General features: G+C 32.6%; 1 protein-coding gene across 1 annotated transcript; it reads right to left on the reverse strand.

The window, feature by feature from the left end:
• Positions 1 to 2,300: 2,300 nt before the first annotated feature.
• LOC135130752 (uncharacterized) lies at positions 2,301 to 10,733 on the reverse strand. The gene is made up of 10 exons (XM_064058172.1): positions 10,697 to 10,733; positions 10,294 to 10,516; positions 10,145 to 10,241; positions 9,985 to 10,095; positions 9,780 to 9,935; positions 2,924 to 3,408; positions 2,777 to 2,873; positions 2,608 to 2,718; positions 2,403 to 2,558; positions 2,301 to 2,342 (listed from the first exon to the last, which is right to left on the reverse strand). The coding sequence occupies exons 1-10, from the start codon at positions 10,731 to 10,733 to the stop codon at positions 2,301 to 2,303; spliced, it is 1,515 nt and encodes a 504-aa protein (XP_063914242.1).
• Positions 10,734 to 19,976: the final 9,243 nt, after the last annotated feature.

Here is a 19,976-nt window from a genome sequence, read left to right on the forward strand (position 1 = left end):
CTTTTTCGTTATAGTTACTCCCGCCGGAGATTAATAGTTACTCCCACCGGAGTAGCTTCGTCTTTTTGGTCCTTTTCGTACTTTTTCGTAATTGTTATCATTTTTCGTGTTTTTTTGTCCTTTTTCGTCCTTTTCATCCTTTGTCGTCCTTATTATCCTCTTTCGTCCTTTTTCGTCCTTTTCGTCCTTTTCGTCCTTTTTCGTCCTTTTTTGTCCTTTTTCATTCTCTTTGGTCGTTTTCGTCCTTTTTCGTCCTTATGATCCTCATTCGTCTTTTTTCGTCCTTTTTTTGTCCTTCTTCGTCCTTTTTCTTCCTAGATTTTGCAACTCCCGCTGGAAAATCATAGTTATTCCCACAGAAGAATTATAGTTAGTCCCCCCAAAATCCTTTTTAACCTTTTCATGCTTTTTGTTCTTTTCGTCGTTTTTTGTCCTTTTTCGTCCTTTTTCGTCCTTTGTGTCCTTTTTCGTCCTCTTCGTCCTTTTTCGACCTTCTTCGTCCTTTTTAGTCCTTTTCGTTCTTTTTCGTCCTTTTTGGCACTTTTCGTCCTTTTTCGTCTTACTGGTCCTTTTCGTATTTTTCCGTACTTATTATCCTTTTTCGTTCTTTTAAAGTAAGTAAGTAAGTAAGTAAGTAAGTAAGTAGTTTATTTACGGAATAGAACTTTCCATTAGTACAAATAAAATAATACAATAAATAATAAGATATTACCAGCGTACAAAAATATTAAAAAATATAAGACAATATACAACAGTCCAGATGGGTACACAAAACCACTTAAAACAAATATAAAACAAACCATTACAAATGCCTTATCTTATGACTTAATTACTAGTTCCAGCTAATTACGAGTCTTCTTGCTTGGAACTTAAAGGAAGCGTATACTTAATTATTTTCGTCCTTATTATCATCCTTTATCTTCTTTTCCCGTCCTTTTCGTCTTTTCTCGTCCTTTTCGTCCATACCCATCCTTTTTTGTCCTTTTTCGTCCTCTTTGGTCCTTTTCGTCCTTCTTCGTCCTTTTCGACCTTTTCGTTCTTTTTTGACCTTCTTCGTCCTTTTTCGTCCTTTTCGTTCTTTTTCGTCTTTTTTGGTACCTTTCGTCCTTTTTCGTCATTTTTCGTTTTTTTTCGTCCTTTTTCGTCCCTTTTCGTCATAGTTACTCCCGCCGGAGTAACTAATTTTTCGTAATTATTATCCTTTTTCGTGCTTTTTTGTCCTTTTTCGTCCTTTTCATCCTTTGTCGTCCTTATTATCCTCTTTCGTCCTTTTTCGTCCTTTTCGTCCTTATTCGTCCTTTTCGTCCTTTTTCGTCCTTTGTCGTCCTTTTTTGTCCTTCTTCGTCCTTTTTCTTCCTAGATTTTGCAACTAAACTCCGCCCTTCAGCTCACGATGAATAAAACATTCATTACATTCGAGAATGGGTGGGTGGGCGGGGCTTATATTTTGTCCATTTTTTCTTAATATACGAAGTCTTCTTTTTCCAACAAGAAACCAAAAACATGTTTAGCTTTCCTGTTGTTGAAAGAAAACTCTATATAATAAAAAAAACACGAAGATTAAGCCCCACCCACCCGCCCCAGTCCCAATTGTAATGAATTTCATATGGTAATTTTTTGTAGAGAAACGAGGATTTTGTAACGAAACTCCGCCCTTCAGCTCACGATGAATAAAGCATTCATCACAATCGAGAACGGGTGGGTGGGCGGGGTTTGTATTTTGTTCATATTTTCTAATTTATGAAGTCTTCTTTTTCCAACAAGAAACCGAAAACATGTTTAGCTATTATGTTGTTGAAAGAAAACTCCATATATTAAAAAAAAACAAGATTAAGCCCCACCCACCCGCCCCAGTCCCAATTGTGATGAATTTCATATAGTAATTTTTTGTAGAGAAACGAACATTTTGCAACTAAACTCCGCCCTTCAGCTCACGATGAATAAAACATTTATTACAATCGAGAACGGGTGGGTGGGCGGGGCTTATATTTTGTTCATATTTTCTTAATTTATGAAGTCTTCTTTTTCCAACAAGAAACCGAAAACATGTTTAGTTATCCCGGTGTTGAGAGAAAACTCTATATATTAAAGAAAAACACGAAGATTAAGCCCCACCCACTTGCCTCAGTCTAAATTGTGAAGAATTTCATATGGTAATTTCTAAACGTTCAAAAACTGCATACACATTTCAAAAAATTAAATTTAATTAACAACGATGATTACAAGTTTTCAAACTATTCTTACACTATGTGAATTCCTATGAAATATAATTATTTCTTCGTTTGACCAAAAAATCACGTTTAATGGAAAACTGAAACGGTCGAGTAAACCGCTTTACAAATCTACAAACAAGAAATATAAAAAATGTGTGAGTTTTCAACCCTTGCTGAAAATCCACTTACGGCCACCCCTAGACGATAGTTGATAGCAATGTCTCTGGAAAAGTCGAGCTTTATGGGTTGCATATTGTTGCACAGTATTAAGAGAAAAGTTCGTCGATTGGCGCAGTTGAAATTATACCATTTTGTCAACATGAGTGTTGTGAATGTGTTATCAGACTGAAAAAAAATGGCAGTTAAAACGTGAAACTAAAGCGTGTAAAATTACTTCGTCTTGTAAAGTTTCGCCTCCAACGATTACACCAACAAAGACGGACAGAAGGAGGAATATATAGATGACGTTGTAACATATAACGATCGTTGGCGATTGTTCTCTAGTCTAGCAGTAGAAAAATTGTGATTGTATATAAAAAAAAGTTGTAAGATGCTATACACACCACAATAAAGTACATGACCAAAAATAAATGAACACCAGCGTCCACACTAAATGGTATGATAAAAGTGTGTATAATTTCTAAACAGCGCGTTCTCCACCTAGAAGCATTATGAAAGTATATTTGGTAAAATTTTATGAAATTTGTGACCTTTTAAAGTCACAGTGTCTTCTGACTAGTAGCTTGAGTTTAAGATTAATTTCTTCTTGGTACTTTTGGTCATTCACTAAATTTTCTTCATCTTTCTCTTCTTCATACATAGAGCAAACTTCCTCAATGTAGTTGTTGAACAAATACATTTGAAATTTCATAACTTGAGTTATGTAAACTATTTGATATGGGTGAGCTATGATAAGAAAAATTATCACGTGGGCTGTCAATCTTACAACAGAGAAAATGTAGTCAGGTATATATGAAACAGAATTTCTGCCGAACGAAGAGTAAACAACGAGACTACCCCACAATAAACTACCCAATGCCGTCAAAACTACGTAAGTTTTAATTATTTTCGTTTCCTTCTTAATTTTGGTTTTAATTTTTTCGTCAGCTGCGTGGATGTCCCAAAATGGAAAAGGACTCATGAGGTCGTCGATCCAGTTATTTTCGTATAAATGTACGAATGCAGCAAACGCAGCCTGAAAAAAACGTGCAGAGTTCTAAAAAGTGTAACGAAGTTTGTATTACGTGATACGTTTGCGCAAAAAGTAGCCCATATTTAGCGAATTGAAAGAAGTTTGGTGTTGAGACGAAAATGCAGATTTGGAGGAGTAAAATTAGTGGAATGATGCACAAGAAACACTTCAATATAGACTTGACGAGTCGCTTCTGAAAAATCTTATATCCTATAAGATAAGCTGATGTTAAGGGATCATCTACAAAAATTCGGAACAAAATTATTAATTGTGGTGCATGTGGTTAGTTTTACCTTTCATTTCACTTTGATGTTGGACAACCATTTCGTTTCAGGTAACGTGGCTTTTGGAAGTTAAGTATGTATAATTAGGTAATTATTTTGTGTGAGTTAAGGTCATCGTAGTATTGATTAATAAACTTCGAAAGAACAGTGATATTAGTGAAGTAAAGGACGTAATTTATTTAGAGTTAAGATTACAAATATCATAACTTCGCCCCAAAAAGCACAAAGTAAGTATAACTATAATCAGAAAAGTAATTTCGTAAATAATCCTCTAATAACACATTAATAATACCAAAACTGTTTGTTCCTACCCTTATTATTTTTTGATTTACTTTATCACAAAAAAAGTAAAATTCAAATTACAATATCCTAAAATAGACTGGAGCGTTATCATACACCCCAGTAAACACAGTTACGTCGTAGCGATGTTAATGCCACTTAACTCTGTCTACGATCTTGTTAGCTGTTACATCCCAAACTGCGTACATTTGCTTTCCCTGTACTATGTAATGTAATCAACAGTGACCCATGCTTACGTTGTGTTAGTATGTCGCTAGATTCTCTATATTTTGATGTATCTGTTACGTTTTATTTTAAACGCCAATATAACGTATTAAATGGACATAGACGTTACGTATATATCGCAACATCGTAAACATATGACTCTCAGTATATTTTATTAACATTATCTATGCGATATGAATAGGCATTTCAAAAAGTCTAGTTACCATTTAGGGATATGGATATGGAGAGTAAAATTTAGAGCTTACAGTAAATTATTATTTTATTCAATGTTTGAAAAAATATAATATGTAATAAGTAATAAAATACAAAAATTAATATAAATTCATAATATAAATAAATAAATATATATATGATTTCCTAATTCGAAAATAGTACAATATAATTTACACTTAAAAAAAGACACAGAAACTATAAACTGTCGTTGTTTTTTCTTTCTTAAGGCGTTGACTAGAATGTCGTAGCCACTCTGAGCAGCGTTGTTCTACTTCTTTTTCTATTGCGGAATGGTAATTTCTTCAAAAATAAAAATTGTAATAATTATATTTATTGCAAAAAAATACCTTTTATGATATTCATTGTTTTTGTCCCAGCCATTTTGGAATTTTTTTTTTAAGACATGCCCCACATTGTTCTTTTTCCCATTACCACCTATCTGGGACAATAGCAGTTCCTGAAGTAAGAAAAGAAGAAAATATTTTTATGTGTATATATCGAGTGACTCTGAAATAAGTTCGGAAAATAAAACCACAACATCACGAAGTAGAGAAAATTTTAAGTAATTTCTTTTATCTAGTCCTAATTCAGGGGAAAAAATATCATCATCTACACCTCATTCAGTGACTTTTGTTTTCATCTAAGCAACACACAGCAAAAACAAAGAAAAAATTTAGTCACAATGGAAACTGAATAAATCATTGCCGCATCATTTACATTTAACAAGATGTTTCGTATTTGTTTCTTGAAACTGGAGCAGCAATTTAATTACTTTGAATCCGTGTGACAATTAAAGGATTTTTTTTCCGAATCTATTTGGACGTCACCGCGTATGTATAACATACAGGGTGCTTCACTATAAGACTTTTCTGCAACCCACTATGTATGTAACGTGTTAAGCGAAATGTGTCATGTTTAGTAGGTTCCTAAAAAGTGTTATAGTATTACAGGCATCTACCTGTATATAATATCCAAAATTATGTTATATGTAAGTACATATAAATTTATTGTTTTTTTTTTTTAACTTACAAAGAAACCTGCTTGTTGTAGTAGGCAGAGATAATCTTCTAATTCCTCAAAATTTGTTTACCTGTGGTCTTCTATTACTGTTTTCTTGTTGATTTGTCACATTTGATGACGTTTTCATATTGGAGATTTGTTCACTCGTTTCCTTCAGAATTTCTTTTGTTTCGCACATATTTTTTGTATTTGTTTCAAGTCTAGAGTAAAATAATGTTCATTAGCACCTAGTTCATAAAGAATTGCAGTAACATACCTTTGCAACATGTTATGGCAAAGCGCCTCACTTTCAAAAACAATCACCCTAAGTTCTTCAAAATCAGCGGGAGTATCTTCAGTGATTAATGGTGGTATTTCCAGCTTATCTGAAAAAACTGTTGTTGTTATTTACGTACAGTTATCAAAAACAACAGAAGCATGTAAAAATTAAAATGATTACTTCATTAGAATTATATTAACTTACCTAGTGTAAATACAACCCACACTGAATGGCACAATTTTCACAAAACTGCATTAAAAATGAAGCGAGTTACGGATTCACGAGAAAGGTTCGGTGGTTGTGAACCAAATGGCCAAATGGAATTCGACAGCTTCACTGTGAGTGTGAAGTGCAATAACCATAAATACGGAAAAAAGGGATCGTCCGACTCATAGACAAACCAAACCAACAAAGGTCCGACTGCACCCCCCAAACATCTGGTGGATAGTAAATGCAGAAGTTGAGCGTTATTTTTTCATTAGATGAAATAAATTTAATAAAATCAAAATTAACCACATTTTTTTGCTACCCATCATAGCTTTATAAACGTCTTTATAAAATCAAAATCCGACGAATGAACTCTTCAAAACCTTGTCCCGTTTCAGGGACAATGGACAAAGAATTTTTATGGCCTTGTTTGTGTCGTTGGGTCTTCCCTATATTACCCCAGATGTTTAAGGTGACCAGACGTTCCGATTTGATCGGAACTGTACCGATTTCAATACTCTAATTCCGATTTCAAATTTCGTCCAATAAATGTTCCGATTAAAACATTCGTTCCGTGAATGTTCCGATTTCTATAAATCTGATAAGAATAAAGATAAATCCTCGGATAAATCACTAATTTTCATGAATAGTAATTTTATTTTGTGAAAAATTGGGAACAAAACTTGTATCGATACGGTTGTCAGCACTGTTTTAAATGTCAGCAAATGTCAGTACTGTTAGTATATTACAACTAAAAATTTGCAAAGCAGTTATATATCAGATTACGATGGAAATGGAAACTAATGTTCCGATTTCGGACTTTTGAAATCTGGTCAGATGTTCTATTTATAATTTGCCAAGCAGGTACTTACAAAATAACATTTCAAGTAAACAAGTTTACAGAAATAATTCTTAGAAATTATTACAATGAAAAAAACTTGTCTTTGGTGTATTTCTAATAAAGTCGTTGTATTTTTCGCTCTGAATATAATTATTAATTAAGCATTACGAACTCACTGACGAAGGTCACTTTTTAAAGAATACGACGACCCACATCTAATTGACCATATAATCTTTAACAATAAATTTCAAATAATACCATAGTGGTTTTTTTAAATTTTGATAAGGTGTTGTAAAACTATTTCTGTTTCTGTCTTCATTCCAGATACTGTATTTACGTGGGCAAAGGATGCCGTACGTGGGATTTTAGGGGCGGAAACGTATACCTGCTTAAATACTGTAAATACAGTGGTGTCGAACGAAGACAAAAACAGAAACATACCCGATGTATTGGTTATTATTAGAGAGCGGATTTTATGAAATTTGCATATCCGTTATTTTTTGCATATAAGTCTTGATATTTAATATGTGAACGAATCATGCTAATTAAAAATGAATACAGCTATAAAAAAATTGCATATTTGCATATATTTGCCTTCTGCTGCATATTTCAAGTAACGGGTGCATATTTTGCATTTTTATCAATTTTTGTGCTACTTTGAAAAAAAAAACAATGCCATTCGATCGGCATTTTTCTAGAAAGACGAAATTTCATGAATCATATTGCAAATCTTGTCCTGAGCTTCAAATAACTGGGAAAGGTTTGGGTTTTATGGTAGTTTGGAGGAACCACTGGGTGTTAAGCCATCCTTCCAGGTAAATTCGACTCCTAATTACTTTTGGAAATACCGTTCATTTCAATATTTTTGTTCGTTACTTAAGTGTATTAATGGTATGTTTTATGGTGGTCGAAGGGACGTTATCCTATTATTTTTCATCGTGTGTTTGCATTTAAGTATTTAAAGCGATAGAGATGTGTGTCAATATGTAGATAACTCAAATTAATTTATGAATTAAACCTTTTCCTGAACTTATTCTTCAAGAAGGAACTGTGTTTTGTTGTGCCTGTTGTAATCCGATAAGTATTTTTACATCTGTGGACGCAGTGCGCAGTTTTTATATTTACAAATACATACTTTAGAATCACCGGACAAATTTTTGTTAGAATATTTCGAAAAATATTTAAAAATAAATTGTTACCAAAATAGTAATTAAATAGTCGATTACTACTATTTTTTAATTCGTTCTGTTTACCTATATTTATTTTTTAGTATAAGAATATTATCTTAAAAAATGTCATTTATTTGTCAGTGAGATCTAATTAAACACTTTGCAATGTGATTTATGTATTTTTTGTAATAAAAGGTAAGATGTTTTTGCAATTTGTAAATAAATTTAGTTCGGTTATTACGCTTTTTTTTATTTTTGGAGCATATGCAACTGCATATCTCTGCATATATTAAGAAAGTTATTGCATATTTGCATAAATTTGATGCATGTCATATGATCATATTTCCCAAAATTTTGCTGCATATTTTCCGCTCTCTAGTTACATACATACACTCTATTACCGAACATTAAAAAAAGTCTACACTATTTCGTCATATCTGCTGCTTTATTATCAGTTTCCAGTTAGCTACATATTGGATATGAAATTAAGTGAATTTTTTGAATAAATAATAATTTAAAGATCAACCACGAAAATACTCAATTATAATTATACATTATACATTACCAGTTTATTTTAGAGCCCAAGATTACATTGGAAAAATCTAAACTTTTGAAAATTTAATGTTAAACAGATATACCTATAGCTGAGTGCGAAAGTCAATACACAAAACTCGATGATCAATTATTGTTTCGTATTCAAATTATTATTTATTTTCCTTACGATCAATATAAAGAAATTATTTAATTCATTTTTATTTAAGAACGATATCGCTGACCTTGAAATAGATTAGTTTTTTAATTTCGATTTTTTTCTTTGTGTTGGTTTTGTTGCCGATCAACATATTTTGCATTAGAATTAATAAAATAATGAAATATATCATTTTATTTTTCGAGCTCATTTCAAAATTCTGTATATGTATAATTGTTCCTTTTTGGCAGTGACGCATAGGTAGAGGTTAAAAAATAATGTCTTATTACTAGTCTTAATTCGTATTACCTGTTAGATGGGACATTTTTTAATTCTGATCATAAACTATGTGCATTAAGTCTCTTGTTCTGTTTTATAAAGCGCAGGTCGTTATGGACGTATAAAAATAAAATTATAAATAAATATAATTACAGGAAATATAATACGAAAAAAAAAGAACAACTCACTATTGGCGTCATCTCGCTTGTGCAAGATTTAAGACAGGAAAGAAATTTATTTTTTTAAGACTCAGCATCTTTTGTTTATGAATATACTATTTACTTGCAACACAAACATAAATAATAAATATAAAATAGAGCTATATAATACTCGATATGTATGTTTTTAAATGTTTTTTGCTGTTGCCCTGTCAGAAACGTTAATTTTCGATTTAACAGGCCATTTTGTAAAATGAACTGAAAAACACATAATTAACTAATAAAAATAAAACATTCCGAAGCATGTATATATATATATATATATATATTAATCAGATATCTAGTAACTACAGTTAACATTACTTATTGGTTATACATAACCGTAGTACTCCATTGTGATGTTACAAGGCTTACCTGCCAACTATATCGCTGCGACATAATAATGAGATATCTAGTAAATGTAGTCAACATTACGTGTTGGTTACATAGCATGAGTACTCCATTGTGATGTTATATAGCTTACGTTCCAGGTATATCGTTAAGACATAATCATGCGATGTACTTATTGTTCTTTTGTGAGTACGTACCTGTCACGTCAACATCACAAGTGTGTTTACTGGGACGATTCAACAAAAAAGTCTACAAGAAAACTGAAATTGCCGAATATACGGTTTTGCAAATCTACAAATAGAAAACATAATATTTCGAACTTCGTCTGAACATTTACTTACAGCCATTCCTAGACGATAGTTGATAGCAATTTCTCCTGAAAAGTTCAGATTTATAGGTTTCACACTATTGCACAACATCAGCAGAAAAATCTTCCGATTTTCGCAATTAAAATTGTACCATTTCGATAGCATAAGTGTGGTGAAGGTATTTTCAGACTGAAAAAATAGTAGTCAGAAAAATACAAGCATCTGTAAATGAATTTACTTCGTCTTGTAACGCTTCTCCGGCCATAATTGTGGCAACAATGCACGAAATAGCGAACATATCAAAGATTAGATCACAGCATACGACGATGATCGGTGATTCTCCTATAAACTAGAAATAGGAAGACTGTGATTCTATGTACAAAAAAATATATACATACCAGGAAAGAATACATGCCCATAAATAAAAGAACAGCAGCGCCTGCACTAAACGGTAGTATCAACTTGTCCATTACTTCAAGACAATTAGTCCGCCATCTGGAAATAGTTGAAACGATATTTTTCAAAACGAACAAAATTTTGCACCTACTTTTTTAGTTCACAATGTCGCTTGACCAGTAAATTGAGTCTACGTCTCACTTCTTTTTGATATCTTTCATCATCCACCAATTCTTCTTCGTTTTCTTCGTCATCCATCGAACAGATGTCCTCAATGTGCTTATTGAACAAATACATTTGGAATTTCACATGTTGGGTGGCATATACCACCTGAAGTGGGTGAGCCATGAAAGCAACAACTATCACGTGAGATGCTAGTTTTAAAACAGAGAAAAGGTAGTCACATGTGTATAAAACCAAATTTTTGGGTGGCAGAATGTCGAACGAAGAATACACAACTACAGTGGCCCAAAGTAGAGCTAGTAATGAGGTCACGATTGTGAAAGTTGTTATTATTTTCGTTTCCTTTTTGATTCTGTTTTTGATTGTCTCACCAGCTGTGTCGATGTCCCAAAGTGGCAAAATACTCATGACGTCGTCAATCAACTTATTTTTGTATAAATGTACGAACGAAACAAATACGATCTAGAACAGACGTGTACTATTTTGAAAACTCGACCATAACGTTGTTAGGTTGTTACATAAGACATTTGCCCGAAGGTCGATCCATATTTACTCAGTTTAAAAACACTTGATGACCAGACGAAAAGGCAGATCTGAACGAGTAAAATGAAAGGAATGATGAAAAGCAACAGTTTTAATACGGATTTGACGAACTTGTTCTGAAAGATCTTGTATCCTACAATATATACCAGTTTTAGCGGATCATCTAGAATATTAATAGCAAAATTATTGAATTTAGTTGATTACAGTTAATTTCACCTTTCATTTTCGTTTGGGCACAGAAATTCATTTCGCTTGACTAACGTGACTTTTGAAAAGTAAGCATGTCACATAAGTACGTTATTATATATGAGTTAGAAATATTGATTTATAATCTTGGTAATTTTGGAGGAAATGGGAAGTATTTGGAAGTATGTATTTACCATGATTATAAGTCATAATTATCGCTCGAAGGCTATTTCGACAGAACTTCACTCGACTCTGAATTGACAACGAGTTGGAAATATTGGTTAATAATCTTCGTAATTTTGAAAGAATACCTGACGTGGATAGTTATGGAAGTATTTCTGAAGACATGGGAAGTATTTGTTTCGAGGTATGAATTTTCCAAATCATTTTAGTAAATTATTAGCTTTGAGTCAAGCTTATGCTAACTTTGACTCATAGAGGAAGTTATCTTGTTATAAGATTACTTTTTAGAGCTAAACCTACCTGTTATCATGTATAGTTTGCAATGTTTGTAATAAAACTACTCATAAGTTGGGTATTTTATCTCCAAATTTTCAATTAACATCAGGAAATGTTAAATTATTATTTTCAAATTTTGACTTCTTAATCTGATGTTTCAGCGTAACTCTCAAGAGGTTACACAGTGCTTTTCTCGTCCTCAAAGAAGAACTTAAAAGTGTCGTCAATTTACATAAATGAGGATCTGACGAAAGCCGAGATAAATTCAAATCAAAATAAAAGAGGAAGCGACAAAAGGAAGAAATAAAGGAAAAATGGTTAGAATGGGATACGAAAAGTTCACTGTAGATGGCAGAAATTTTGAATGGAATGAAGAAGAGGGCAGACTCAAGAAGGTAGAAAATTTTTAGTGAAGAGCCAAAAGAAAAGAAACAAAAGGAGGAAAAATGGAAGGAAACAAGCCAAAGGAAAAGGGAAAGGAATGAAGAACGCGGATAGGGAAATCGGAAAAAGGGAAGCTGAGACTACGTGGGAAAATTTCATGTGGTGGGGCTAGTAGAGACATGGGTACAAAGAGAAAACTGGGAGAAATTTGAAGGGACACCACCACAAGAATGTGTGTGGGAGTGTCAAGGGGCGACAAAGGAGGATAGCAAGAAAATGGAGGAAAGCAAGATAAACATAGGAAAGGAAACAAAAGAAAAAGGAAAGGAAAAATATTTCTAGGAGGGGATTTTAACGCAAGACTGGGCGATAAGTGGATAAGAATAATAGATAAAAAAGTATCAAAAGACAAAGTAAATAACAAAGAAGAGAAAATATTGTGGAAGATAATAGAAGAAATGGGATAGGAAATTTTGAATGGAAACAATGAAGGAGATGAAGGAGAATGAACGTACGTAGGGGCTAGGGAAGAATCAATTATAGATTATGGGATTGTCTACGAAGAGGTGTGTAAAAAATAGAGAGTTTCAAAGTGGGAGAAATAAAAATCAAAGGAAAAGAGTAAGAGTAAGGAAAACATGAGAGAAGAAACGAAAGAAAAGAAATAGAAAAAAGAATATGGGATGAAAAGTTAATTCAAAGATACAAAAGTAGACTGGAAAAAAAGAAATACTGCGTAAAAGAAGATATAGAACGACACCTTGGGAATTAATTGCGCCATTTTGTTGCTCAATTTTTGAGATAGACTGTACATTCATCACAGATATATTTAAAGCTGATTATATAATAGACTAAAACTACAATTCTTAGTGAGAAACCCAAAATAGAATTCACATAAAAATAATAACATCTGTGCTCCTCCGTAGAAGAAGAATGAAAATAAAATTTTGCAAAATCTTGAAGATTCACTTAAATCCTACGTGAATTGTTAATAAATATAATAATTTCTTCGTCGATTTCATTGTGTTTTGGTTAATAGAAAACTGAGATGGTCGAGTATACCGCTTTGAAAATCTACAAACAAAAAGCAGTAAATCTGAGTTTCGAACATTTTCTGAAAATTTCCTTACAGCCACTCCTAGACGATAGTTTATGGCTATTTCTTTTGAAAAGTTGAGATTTATGGGTTCCATACTGTTGCACAACATCAAGAGAAAGGTTTTTCGATTTGCGCAGTTGAAATTATACCATTTTGTCATCACGAGAGTTGTGAATGTGTTATCAGACTGAAAAAAAAAAACATTTAGAAAATATACAAGCTGTTGTAAATTTACTTCGTCTTGTAAAGTTTCGCCGCAAATAATCATAGCAACAAAACCGGACCCAGCGAGGAAACCAAAAAGTGCGTTGCAGCATGTATTAATTGTCGTCGACTCTGTCGTAGTCTACAAAGAAATATAGATAAATAGATAAAGACAGAGAAGGCACGATATACCAAGAAAGAAAACATGGCCTTAAATAAAATAAAACCAACGGCCACACTAAATGGTATTATGAGGCTGTGAACAATTTCTAGAGTGCGAATTCTCCATCTGGAAATAGGACAAAAGATATTTTGTGAAATTTCTGAAATTTACTCGTGCCTCTTGAAATCGCAGTGTCTTCTTACTAGAAACATCAGTCTAAGTCTAACTTCTTCTTGGTATATTTCATCGTCCAGTAAATTTTCTTCTAGATTTTCTTTTTCATGCACACAACAAACTTCCTCAACATACTTGTTGAACAAATACATTTGAAACTTTGCGTGTTGAGTTATATAAAGTATTTGAAATGGGTGAGTTATCATGGCCAAAACGATCACGTGAGATGTTAATTTTACAATAAAGAACAAGTAGTTGCATGCACATAGAAGAAAATTTCTAGGTGGAAGAATAGCGAACGAAGAATAAACGAATGTAACTAGACTTATCCATAATAAGCCTGCTAACGTATTAGAGACTACAAAAATTGTAAGTATCTGCATTTCCTTCTTAATTTTAATTTTAATTTTTTCGCCAGCTGTGTCGATATCCCAAAGTGGAAAAGAATTCATGATGTCGTCAATACAGTTATTTGTGTATAAATGTACAGAGATGGCAAACGCGGCCTAGAAAAACGTGTAGAATTGTAAAAAGTGTATTCGAATTATGTTACATAAGCCATTTGCGAAAAGATTAGTCCATATTTTGTTAATTCACTGAGATTTGGTGACGACAAGAAAAAACAAATCTGGATGAACAACATCAGGGTAATGGTGCAAAGTAAAAGTTTTAGTAATAACTTAACGAGTTTGTTCTGGAACAGCTTATATCCTACCATATGTACTAGTTTCAGAGGATCATCTAAAAATAATAATAAACAATTAGTAATTAATAAATTTATTAATGTTCATTGGTTATGTTTAATTCACTTTTCATTTCATTGTGGTGTTGGAAATCCATACCGATTTTGAACAATATAAATTTGATTTCAGAATTTTCAAATGAGAACTGCAGTGCTATCACAACATGAAAACAAATTTTCAAAAAACATTCTTTCGAGGACTAATTAGCATTAATTAGAGAGAATGATCAATTTGCTTCGACGACGACTACAAGACTAGAAACAAAACATTGCTGGAAGGAATAAATGTTGAAAAAAACTTAAATAGCGAATTAAGGAAAATCGAAACGATTAATGAATAATAGATAGGGAAAATGAGTTAATTTACCAGAAGCATTGTGGGGACAGGAGAAAAATTGATCCAAGTTTATTTCGAGAGAACTTCCTTCGCTTCTGAAACAAATACTGCTTCTACCGTGATCCGTAAGCGAAGGGGTGAAAGCTGTGGAAGTTCTTAAGGAGAAGAACACAAATTCAGGAACTTATACGAAGAAGCAGTAAGATGATAAAAGAATAGAAAGAAGATTATATAGGAAACGAATGAAGACAATATTTCGCTGAGCATGCAGTGATTCACAATTAAAATTATACCATTTTCTTAGCATAAATAAATAAGTATCTACAAGCAGTAATAATTTTACTTCGTCTTGTCTTTGATCAACTCAAACTTTCAAGTTGACGATAATCTGCCAAGACAAAATTTGCGAGAAGAATTGTATTTTCTTATACTTAAATTACAACGGAAGTACAATAATAAATGTATTTGGAGTAGACATTGGAATTATTTCTCGTTTATTTATCACAGGGTAATTATTTTAGGAGACTACGTAGACAAATAGACGGTTTCATCTATACTATCTTAAATGCTGTCGGGTAGACGAAAATGGTATCAAACTTTGAATGTTGGAAATTTCAATACAGTTTTGGAAGAAATTTAAAAACACTAGTAGACTGAAATAATGATTTATTCAAACGTAACATAATGCTTGATATGATACATGTCATGAGAATATCATTGACAAACACAAGTTGTAACAATTATTCTTAATAGAAAACTGAAACTCCCGAGTATACCAGTTTGGCAATCTACAAACCGAGAAATCAGTAAGGACATCAGCGATTCGACCTTTTCTGAAAATACACTTACAGCCATTCCCAGACGGTAGTTTATGGCAATTTCTGCTGAAAAGTTAAGGTTTATAGGTGTTAAACTGTTGCACAACATCATTAGAAAATATTTTCTATTTTCGCAATTAAAATTGTACCATTTTGTTAGCATAAGTGTGGTGAACGTATTATCAGACTGGAAAAATAACAATTAGAAAAAATACAAGCAGATATAAATTTACTTCGTCTTGTAAAGCTTGGCCTCCACGTATTATACCAATAAACGCGGATATCGCCTGGAAGGTAAAAAGTGTGTTGCACCATATTACTATGGTCGGGAACTGATCCCTAGCCTAGCAGAAAAACGGTTAATTATATTTCATAAGTAAAAATACATACCAAAAAAGAATACATGTCCATAAATAAAATAACCCCAGCCCCTACACAAAATGGTATTATAAGGCTGTGTATTATTTGAAGACACATAGTTCTCCATCTGGGAACAACATGAAAGAATTTTTTTAAATCTCACTGTTGAAGACAAAACTTAACTCGTACCTCTTAAATTCACAATGTCTTTTAATGAGTTGCGTAAGTCTGAGTCTAACTTCCTCTTGGTATTTTTGATCATCCACTAAATTTTTTTCTTCATCCGTACAACAAACTTCCTCGACGTACTTGTTGAACAAATACAATTGAAATTTCACATGTTGAGTTATATAAACTATTTGATACGGATGAGCTATCAGAGCTAAACCTACCACGTAAGCTATTAATGAGTACGTGTAGTAGCATACATTCAGGCCATAATTTCTGTGTGGCAGCATAGCCGACGAGGAGTACACCATTAAACTGACCCACAATTGACACATTATAGTGTTCGAGATTATATAGATTTTAATTATTTTCGATTCGTTTTTAATTTTGTTTTCGATTTGTTCGCCAGCTGTGTCGATATCCCAAAGTGGAAACGAGCTCATGATGTCGTCAATCCACTTACGATTGTTTAAGTGCACGAAAATTACAAACGCCGCCTAGAAGAAAACGTGTAGAATTCTAAAAACTGCCCTTGAATTATGTTACATAAGCCATCTGGAAAAAGTTTAGGCCATATTTGGTTAATTTTAAAACATCTGGAGACGACGCGAAGAAACAAGTCTGGACGAGTAAAATTAGAGAAATAATGCAAAATAAAAATTTTAACACTAACTGAACGTGTTTGTTCCGAAAAATCTGATATCCTATTATGTACACAAGTTTTAGAGGATCGTCTAAAAATATTCATAATTAACAACATAAGTTATTCACGCTTCTTGAATATATTTAATTTTACCTTTCATTTTCTTTTGATGTTGGAAATTCATTCCGCTTCAACTAACGTGGCCTTTGGGAAGTCGTAGGACATAAGAACGTAATTATTTCTGTATTAAGTACAGGTCAGAATTATTGATTAATAGGCTAATTAATTAATATTAAACTAAGGATAATGGTACTTGACAAACTATGTATATGTATACTTAACAATATATTGAACCCCCAACTTTCACTATTCAAACAACGTGTTCTCGTCCTGTTTACCAAATGTTTTTTTTTATGCGGGACTATATCGCACAAGTGTACTCGTTTTTCAGATAAAAATCCTTGAAAATTTACTAAAGAGATAAATTAATGTCGTTGACGGAAGAGGTAAATTTAAAAAACTGAAAAAAATTCTCAGAGGGTTGTTGATAATATGCTAAAGTCAACAACACTCTCATCTCTACCTCAAAATGATGGTTTCATTAGGACTGTACATACTTAAGAAAATGATAAAACCTTACCGAAATTCATACCTAGACTAGCAAATTATCCGGAAATTTGTGTCATGATTATCAAAACTATTTTTTTTATCTCGCCCCACTTGTATAAAATGTATCAAAACTTACATCTGAAGATGTTGTGTCTTTGCTGATAAAAGCCGGAGATGGAGACCAAATCATGGCTGATTTAGACGTTTTGTTTACACCGTTGGCATGGAAACCGTACGTATGACGTATGGAACTTACTTTTTGGTTCTGGTTCGTGGTAGTTGAATCTCTTTGCTTATCTTTGTCAAAGAATAACAAAAGTGTATAAGGGTGAAGAACGAGTTGAAGATTGGATTCAAGCACTCATTCAATTCGTCAGTCAAAATGTTTTATTTTGATTTTTGTCAGGAGCTTAACGTTATTATATTGTATTCGAACTAGAATAGTTTCTTCAGATATCTTAGTGTCTTGTAATCATCGCAATTAATAAAATACAATAAATATTGTGTATTTTCATTCATAACGAGCATCATTCTGGGTCGTAGTCGGTAACATTTACAAAAATTTTACGGTAAGTTTGGTGTTGAGACGAAAATGCAGATTTGGAGGAGTAAAATTAGTGGAATAATGCACAAGAAACACCTTAATATGGACTTGCGTCCTTTCTGAGAAATCTTATATCCTACAAGATAAGCTGGTGTTAAAGGACTGTCTCCAAAAATTCAGAACAAAATTATTAATTGTGGTGCACGTGGTTATTTTGATCTTTGAATTCACTTTGATGTCGGACAACCATTTCGTTTCAGGTAACGTGGCTTTTGGAAGTTAAGTATAATTAGGTGATTATTTTGTGTGAGTTAAGGTCATCGTAGTATTGATTAATAAACTTCGAAGAACAGTGATATTAGTGAAGTAAAGGACGTAATTTATTTAGAGTTAAGAATACAAATATCATAACCTCGCCACAAAAAGCACAAAGTAAGTATAACTATAATCAGAAAAGTAATTTCTTAAATAATCCTCTAATAACACGAACTATAAATAAAACCAAAACAGTTTGTTCTCACTCTTATTATTTTTTGATTTACTTTATCATAAAAAAAATAAAATTCAAGTTACAATAGACTATCATACACGATTCAACAAAAAAGTCACATTTATTCCTACAAGAAAACTGAAATTGCCGAATATACCGTTTTGCAAATCTACAAATAGAAAATATAATATTCCGAACTTCGTCTGCACATATACCTACAGCCATTCCTAGACGATAGTTGATGGCAATTTCTCCTGAAAAGTTAATACTTATAGGTTTCACACTATTGCACAACATCAGAAGAAAAATTTTCCGATTTTCGCAATTAAAATTGTACCATTTTGTTAGCATAAGTGTGGTGAAAGTATTTTCAGACTGAAAAAAAAAACAGATAGAAAAAATACAAGCATTTGTACATGAATTTACTTCGTCTTGTAAAGCTTCGCCTGCCATAATTGTGGTAACAATGCAGGAACCAGCGACGATATTAAAGAGTAAATCAGAGCATATGACGATGGTCGCTGACTCTCCTATATACTAGAAGTAGAAAGACTGTGACTCAATAACTAAAAAATATAAACATACAAGGAAAGAATAAATACCCATAAACAAAAGAACAGCAGCGCCTGCACTAAATGGCAATATTAGCTTGTCCATAATTCGGAGAGTATGAGTTCGCCATCTGGAAATAAGTTGAAACAATATTTTTCCAAATGAACAAAATTTTGCAGCTACCTTTTAAATTCACAATGTCTCTTGACCAGGAAATTGAGTCTACGTCTAACTTCTCTTTGATATCTTTCATCATACACTAAATATTCTTCTTCGTTTTCTTCTGGATCCATCATTGTACAAATTTCCTCAATGTGCTTGTTGAACAAATACATTTGAAACTTCACATGGTGACTTGTATAAATTACCTGCAATGGGTGAGCCATGAAAGCAAAAATTATCACGTGAGATGTTAGTTTTAAAACAGAGAGAAGGTAGTCACATGTGTGTAAAACCAAATTTCTGGGTGGAAGAATGGCGAACGACGAGTATACAACTATAGTGGCCCATAGTAAAGCTAAGAATGATGCCACGATTGTAAAAGTTCTAATTACTTTCGTTTCCTTTTGTATTCTGTTTTTGATTTTCTCACCAGCTGTGTCGATTTCCCAAAGTGGCAAAATACTCATGACGTCGTCAATCAACTTATTTTTGTATAAATGGACGAACGAAACAAATACGGTCTAGAAAAGACGTGTACTACTATGAAAACTCGACATGGACATCGTTACATAAGACATTTGTGCAAAGCTTGGTTCATGTTTACTTAGTTTAAAAACATTGGATGACCAAACGAAAAAGTAGATTTGAATCAATAAAATGGGAGGGATGGTGAAAAGCAAAAATTTAAATGCGAATTTGAGGAATTTGTTCTGAAAGATCTTATATCCTATAACGTATACCAGTTTTAGAGGATCATCTAAAAGTATTAAAATTTAACAAATTATTAAAGCGGTGGTTACAACAATTAGTTTCACTTTTCATTTTCTTTTGACGACGGAAATTCATTTCGCCTCGACTGACGTGACTTTTGAAAAGTACGCATATCACATAAGTACGTGATTATATATGTATGAGTTAGAAATATTGGTTAAAAATGTTGGTAATTTTGAGGACGATAATTTTGGAAGAAACGGAAAGTTTTTGGAGGTATGTATTTTCCACGATTACAAGTCA

This window comes from Zophobas morio, unplaced genomic scaffold (genome assembly GCF_036711695.1).
Source record: "Zophobas morio isolate AGI-343-1 ecotype UQ-CSIRO unplaced genomic scaffold, CSIRO_AGI_Zmor_V1 ptg000018l, whole genome shotgun sequence".
Classification (NCBI taxonomy): Eukaryota; Metazoa; Arthropoda; class Insecta; order Coleoptera; family Tenebrionidae; genus Zophobas; species Zophobas morio.